This window comes from Rutidosis leptorrhynchoides, chromosome 2, assembly GCF_046630445.1.
Source record: "Rutidosis leptorrhynchoides isolate AG116_Rl617_1_P2 chromosome 2, CSIRO_AGI_Rlap_v1, whole genome shotgun sequence".
In the NCBI taxonomy this organism is placed as follows: Eukaryota; Viridiplantae; Streptophyta; class Magnoliopsida; order Asterales; family Asteraceae; genus Rutidosis; species Rutidosis leptorrhynchoides.
Window position 1 is genome coordinate 115,922,121 of NC_092334.1, and position 8,101 is coordinate 115,930,221.

The 8,101-nt window shown below is 35.3% G+C and overlaps 1 protein-coding gene across 1 annotated transcript; it reads left to right on the top strand.

Moving 5' to 3' along the window:
* Positions 1 to 6,812: 6,812 nt before the first annotated feature.
* On the top strand, positions 6,813 to 7,499 carry LOC139888196 (uncharacterized). Its single transcript, XM_071871221.1, has one exon. It carries the CDS (start codon positions 6,813 to 6,815, stop codon positions 7,497 to 7,499), a length of 687 nt encoding a protein of 228 aa, XP_071727322.1.
* Positions 7,500 to 8,101: the final 602 nt, after the last annotated feature.

Consider the following 8,101-nt stretch of genomic DNA (forward strand, 5'->3'; position numbering starts at 1 on the left):
GCAAAAGAAACGGTTTTGATTTTATTGACCATCACTTTTTAACTAAGGTTGACTTGTGTTCTAAGAAATTCCAAACAGATCTCACGACTCAGTATCGCTTAACTAGTTGAACCCTCGCTTCGCGGCGGGGTTCAGTTTTCAATGTATTTTATTACGTTTAGTTTGTAAAATTATTCCGTGGCTAACGATGAAGTCGTTGAAACGCAACTCGAGTCGAACTAAAAGGTATAGCTCGTGAAAGATTTAAATGTTATGTTAAATTAACAATAAACATATAAATCTCCGCGTTTCGCTATGGAGTTGTCGACTTTTAAAAATTTAACGCAAAATCAACATGTTTGAAAAGTACCCCAAATATTTAGCGTTTTTTAAAAAGCGTCCGTTTTGCGTATAGTTAGTGACATTGTGTTCCTAAAATTTTTTCGAGTTTAACGATGGTGTTGGAAAAATTTAACTCGTTGCGAGCGAGAATATATGACCCGTTGAAGATTTGGGGGAGTTTGTTTAATAATAATAATAATAATCCATAATCCAAAATGGTTAAATAATAATAATAATTCAAAAAAAAAGGTGTAAAGTCGAAATTACCCCTAGTCACTTTTCATTTCACCTATGTCTTTTAGATATAGGTATATAATTATCATACAATATCGTCAATCAGGCAGAAAAAGAATAATTCGAAAGACGTTGTACAACAAAATGAAAAAGTCCGTCGTTCGTAGAGCGGTGCTTGTTCTTGCCTTCAGTATTTTGGTTTAGATTACAATGACTTGTGTTCGTTTTCTTTTGAAAAACGTTCTCGTTTCTATTTATCATCCATTTAAATTACACGACTTGTTTTAGGTGGTCCAACATAGATACTATCATCAATAAATTTCGTATACACTTTAATTATTTCATAGCGTATCATGGATCGCTCAAACAGAGCATATCAATCTTCGTTATTCGTAAGAAGAGTGACCTCAGCGTTGGCATCTTTGAAATACCAAACTTGTTTGTGCTCGAAAGTTACATTATCTTTAAGAAATGCAAACAAATTCGATATCTCAAATTGGCACACATCAATATCGAACGATGTTTTGTAGCCGTCGGAATAAGACTTCAATTCATCATCCAATTGACCATCGTAATGTGCCTCAATTGTAATAAATAACGGATTCATAGTGAACGCTTCTGCGCTGGGAATGCTCTAATGATAATGGTATGGTTGAGGTTAAAAAAATGTTAATAATGGTGTTTAAGTAGGTAGAAAATGTTCAGCTGAGAATGTCGTCGCATAAGCTATTTCCGGACGACATGTCGTCCAGGAAAGTTATCCACAAAAGTTCACTTTCTAGAGCCAAAAATAATATTCACAACTAAAAAATAAAGAAAAAAAAATGAAAAAGGACGGTTTTTCCCGCACGACATTTTGGGACGACATGTCGTCCAGGACATTTACGCGCAAAAATTTGTCTTTTGAAGCCAATTTCTTTTCACAAAAAAAAAAAATTTGAAAATACCTTTCGGGACAACATCCTATCGTTCGGAAAAGTTTGGTCATCATTTTCCGAAAAGCTGACCAAAAAAATAGAAAATTTTGTCGTTTAGTGTATTTTCCTTGACAAAATATGTAGTCTGGAAAAGAGTCGCCCCCATTTCTAAATTTTCTTGTAGTGTAATCAAGCTATATACCCCGTATTATTTATGTTTAGTAAAGTTTGAACTTGAGACATCTTGTGAGGATATAAGTAATCACTAAACTACCTTAGAATATTAGAAAACAAAATTAACTATGTCTCAGCGTATACAAATTCATATACCTTGAGAATTAACAACATATAAAACACTTGAAGTGCTAAACTTAAATAAATTTGAATCTGAATACTACTACGATTAGCTTGATAAGAAAACCTTGCACAATGTTTTGAGGTACATATTGTAAGATCGTATAGCCCAAACACAATGTCCTGCAATTTTGAATCTGAATACTACTACGATTAGCTTGATAAGAAAACCTTGCACAATGTTTTGAGGTACATATTGTAAGATCGTATAGCCCAAACACAATGTCCTGCAATATAAGCCCAAGAGTCCATCCTTTTCTAAAACCAATTGGTGATAGAGGGACTTCCCCTTAGACTTATATACATACATTTGTTTTATCCCATGACCGATGTGGGACTTTCGTTTGCACCCTTACAAACCTCCCCTCAAACCTAAGTCCATCTAGGCCTCCCCTCCAACGATAGTCTGGATCCAACCTTTACCGCCGCCAACTCGGAACTCTCAACCTGGTGGGAGGGCAGGGAGATTTCGATACAAGGCTTCCAGGATCAACTCATCGTGCCAGGGTCCCCCTCGGACGAGAGTTGGGTCCACTCATCACTGCGTAAGACCGAGGGGTGCGCCACATCGCTGCGTGCGCTCAGGGGTGCGCCCTACTGCGCCGTCCACCACATCGGGGCTATAGCCTAGCTCTGATACCATTTGTAAGAATCGTATAGCCCAAACACAATGTCCTGCAATATAAGCCCAAGAGTCCATCCTTTTCTAAAACCAATTGGTGTAGAGGGACTTCCCCTTAGACTTATATACATACATTTGTTTTATCCCATGACCGATGTGGGACTTTCGTTTGCACCCTTACACATATTCCATTATATACGTATGTATGTATTGTTTATACACGTAAATTCAAACCAAACTATAATAATAAACGGTAACGATCATGAGCTAACCACTAAACTACCTTAGAATGATTAAAAGTAGAAAACAAAATTAACTGTCTTTTTAGTACTGTAGAAAACAAAATTAACTTTGTCTCAACGTACACAAACTCATGTCCATCGAGAATTAACAACACATCAAGCATTAACTGTTTAGTTTTTTTCTTTTTATTTATATAACACTTGAAGTCCTAAACTTCAATTTGAATCTGAACACTACTAATTAGCCTAGCTTGATATGAAAACCTTGCACAATGTTTTGACGTACTTATTCCATTGTATACGTATGTATTGTTTATAAATATACACGTAAACTATAATAGTAAACTGTGTTTCAAAATCAATCACCACAAGAAAATTATTCAAACAAGAAACTGGTGTAAAAATCAACAACTGCACATTTTCAATCAGCCTCCAACTCCATTTCAAACATCGATACATTTGTATATCAAATTACACTGGTTTTTTTGCTTCACTGCATTATAGATGAACAAATGAATTATTAATTAGTCAGCATTTTAAACATGCATATTTATAAGAATTTCTGTAAGTATAACTTAGTATGTAGATGGTAACAAGGACATGGAAAATGTTCAGGTACAACATAAGTATAAAACAGAATCGATCAATATCTATTGGCCTGTATAGTAATGCTCAGGCCTAAAAGAACATTACACCACAGTAGTGGTTATATGTGTTAGATATCGATAGTGCACATACAAATGTGTGGGGGCTGGTGGGATATGCAAATATATATTACTTCATAACTCTTAGAGCGTCGACAACAAGCGTCGATTTATTGGCGACTTGACTGACTCTTAGAGCCTAAAGTAAATTTCAGGCAGGATTTAAAACCTATGGAAATTTGATTTAACCATTTTCATGGCGTCTCAATTTTGTTTTTAATTTTATTTTATTTTTTTTAAAAAAAATTTCCTACTTATTGGTCAGAGGTCCACTCAGAATCAATCTCTCTATCCGTTGAATGGAGAGAGGGATGACTTTCTCTACATTGAGAGTGTTTTCACTCTGGGAGGAGAAATGACTTGTCTTTATTCTCGAATAGGGGAAAGATTGTCTACATCTCACCTCCCACATACACCACTTACGTGGTATTGGGGTTTGTTGTTGTTGTTGTTGTTCATAACTCGGTCAGTAAATAAACACACAATCATCCCATTGTATGAAAGGTCAAAATGGGAAGCTTTTTGTTCTATGCAGGTGACCAAATTGAAATAACCTGAATCATCCCATTCTTTAACGGGTCCAAATTTCAATCTAGAGTAAAACATGACTTCCTATACTGAGAAGTTTATCAAATAATTCATTTCATAGAAAAAAAATAGCATTCATAACTTTTACTAGCCCATTCAAACCTTATATTAAATATTTTTTGTAATCAAAATTTAGCAAATTTATTGATTACCTTCTTTTTACTGTGTACATCCTGTTCATTGTCGTCATCATCATCATCCTCGTCTTCTTCATCTTCCTCATCATCATCGTCGTCGTCGTCATCATCATCATCATCATCATCATCATCATCATCATCATCATCATCATCATCATCATCATCATCCTCAGCAGCCTCACCAGTAAACCAAGAGACAGCATGAGGGATAATTTTGTGTCGAATAATTGACTTGGAAAGTATACAGTTAATTTTTTATATTATTTTTGAACGGCAGTAAACAGTTATTAACAGCACTTGAGTGTCGGGTCTCAACAAAACTTGACATCTGATTCGTTTCACAAATCTTAATTAGTTATTTCCCAATTCAGAAAGAGAAACACAATGAATAAAAACTAAAGTAATCTCAGGTTTACTAAATTTAATTGATCCAACACTTTTTTTAGACTAGTCAAAATTTGTCATATTATGTTCTCTTAATCATCAAAAAACACAACTGAAGTACTTGCCCAATATCATAATTATGTTCCAATTGATACTGAAGTATTTCAGCCTGTTAAACATAGTGAACAAGAAGCATAACAAGTCAGCAATAGAGAAGGAAAATGAAAGTCAAATATCTACTTTTTTAAGAAAAACAATTATCGATAAATATACCTGACACTTGAATAACAAAAGTCTAAAGTTTGTTGATTGTTTAATTACCTCTTTCGCTAGCACTTCATTAGACTTCATTGCAGTGAGCCAGAAATTTGGCACACCCTTATCTACAAGTATCAACAACGGAATTCAAACTTACATAAAATAGTCTGATCAAACAAATATTCGAGATTAAAACTTGAATTGAATAAACAGACCGCCTGCTGACTCATTAATTTCCTTCTCCACCCCTTCAACTTCAGTCAGACCATTTACTATTTCATATCTCTACAAGTGATGGAGGGCACGAAGACAAATGTTCAAAATACAAAGTAAATATATAAAAAAAGGAATTATATTTCGACTTTGGACAGCAAAATGGGATTACTTCATGTTTACCTTGTTATGAATACTAAATTGATCAAACTTAGTCATGATAAACCTTAGATCTTATGTACCAAGCATCAGATAAAAAAAAAAAAAAAAAAAAAAAAAAAAAAAAAAGTAAATGGCTGAAACAAGATAGAATAAAGGATACCTTAGCATATAGTGACTCATGCAGCTTCAAATACTTTGCTTCCAGTTCAGCCTTCTCTTCAAGATACTTAGCCTCCAGCTCATCATGTTGACTCTGTACGAACAAACAGATAGTAATAAAGTGCATCAATATGCCATTCACCTTAGACTGAAACTAGGTTCCTGTGCTCTTGCTCAAGTTTAACACAAGTATGACACAAACATTTGATCATTAGCACAAGTTTCAAGTATTTATAATACTAAATAGGAGTATTAGTCAATTTTGCACTAAAATAAACTATTGGATTAAAACGTATTTATCACACAGCCCCTTATTACAGTTCCATTAAACATTTACACCCATATACACATCATCATTATCACTTCTTTATCTGTCTTGTGAGAAGTGCCTAACATCAACATGTTAGAATACATTCAATATCTACACTTTTGTAAAACATTTTTCACCAAACAAACTTTCCACAAAATAAAATATCTGCCCTGCTTCCGGTATTCCTGTTTTTATTTAACTTCTTTTTTTGTCTCATATTCTCGTTCGGAACACTAATAATACTTATTTGAGATTATTTATCTTATTATTGCAAACCCCTCGATTAGGGTGATTGGGCAAACCCCTCGATCTTCCGACTTTTACAGCGCCATTTTATCAATCAAACATGGTGGGACGATCCGTTTTCCGCAAGGATGACGATGGTTGGTACTACAAGGTACGTAATGGTAACACAAAATCGATTCCTAACCCCTTGCGAACTCGTCTAAACCTACGACCACTTTTTATGTTACGAATTTGCCTGACGATATTGATCGTAAAGGATTGTGGGATTTGTGCCAGAAGTATGGTCAAATTACTGACTCATACGTAGCATTTAAGAAATCGAAGTTAGGGTCTCGATTTGGATTCGTACGTTTTGCTGAAATCAAGGATCCAATAACTTTTGCGAAATTGTTGTCCACAATTCGAGTGGATACTACGAATGTTTATGCAACCGTTGCTAGGTTTCAAAGTGTCGATGATAAACAAAAAAACATGTCTTATGTAAAACCTAATGCTACGGTACCGAATCAACCTCCAGTGGTTAATAAGAAACAGGTTTCAAGAGTAATTTCTGATGAGGTAAAAGTTGCTTCAAAACCTCCCATTAAGAATGCGTTATTAACGGAACAAGACTTGGTTCAAATGTCGAATCCAATGGAATCATTGCTGGTAACTGTAGTTATTCGTTCTCTCAACCAGATGGGGCTTATACATTTCCAAATGCTAAAACATCAAATACTAAAGGTTGGGAACAGAAGGAAAAAGACTTATTTGCTTCGGTTGGTGCTAAAGTTGGAATCGATGAGAAGAAGATTGAGGAACTTTATTCTCAATTGATGAATTCGGTGGGGATTTCTATGGTTGATCAATGAAGTTACTTTCGATAAATATTAGGGAGTGCAAGAAGAGGAGGAAACGAGTGTGGATTAAGGAGATATGTTACGCTAACAACATTCAATTTTTAGGCGTCCAAGAATCAAAAATGGCTAGGCTGGAGTTATTTAACTTATTTTGTATCAAAACAATGTGGGGTAATTATGCGTTTGACTTTGCGTGCTCACTATCGCGTGGCATGTCGGGAGGTATTATTTCTGTATGGGATCCGAATTTCTTTGTAAAAGAAAGGGTGTGGTTGCTTGTGTTTATGTCGACACATAATGGTGAATATGTGATATTCGGGGATATGAACGAAGTGAGATGTGAAAGTGAAAGATTTGGGTCTTCTTTTAATAGAGAGAATGTGAATGCCTTTAACAACTTCATTGGAAATGCGGGGTTGGAGGAAGTTGGTTTAAGTGGTAGACGCTTCACATGGATGAACAAAGCGGCCAGTAAAATGAGTAGGATTGATAGAGTTTTTGTTTCTCAAAATGTAACAGAAACGATATCGGATCTCAAGTTAATAGCATTAGACCGGGCTCATTCAGATCATTTTCCTCTTATGCTTCATAATACTAAAGTGGATTTCAGGCCTATACCATTTAAATTCTTTCACTCGTGGGTGAAAATGGAAGGAATTGAAAACCTTATTCACAATTGTGTCGAATCTGAGGTCTATAAAAGTGCTGGGAATATGCATGAAAAGCTAAAATTGTTAAAGAGTAATATTAAAGAATGGGTGAACCAAAAACGCCTTCTGTCTAAGTCGAGATGCAATATTATTCAATAAAGGATAGGTGTGATTGAAAGTAAAATAGATGCGGGTGTAGCGGTGGATTCTGAACGAAATGAAAGAATGGATTTATTGGAAGAGTTGAAATCCAATCAAGATGCAGTAGATATGGATGCGATGCAAAAATCAAAAGTTAAATGGAATGTGGAAGGGGATGAAAATACGATAATTTTTAATGGAATGTTGAAACACCGAAGGAACAAACAAACGATTCAAGGCCTTTCGTTAAATGGAGTTTGGGTTACGGATCCGGGTATCATTAAAAATGCGTTTAAAGAATTTTATAGGGTCAAGTTCTCTCGTGTTCAAAGCGAGGGCCCGATTCCTATGTTTAATGCAGAGGCACGGTTATCAGATTCAGATAACATGTTACAACGAAATGTCTCGGAAGATGAGGTAAAGAATGCAATATGGGATTGCGGTAGTGATAAATCCCCGGGTCCGGACGGATTTACATTTCTATTTTTAAAGAAATATTGGGAGTACATAAAACAGGATCTGTTGAATTCTATATCGGCTGCGTTTGATAGATAATTCTTTACCTAAGGGGTCTTGCTCGGCATTTATTACCCTGATCCCGAAAATTACCAACCCTTCTT

Bases quoted from the DNA above. Each gene is read 5' to 3' on its own strand.
- LOC139888196 (XM_071871221.1), top strand. From the start codon at position 6,813: ATGGCTAGGCTGGAGTTATTTAACTTATTTTGTATCAAAACAATGTGG.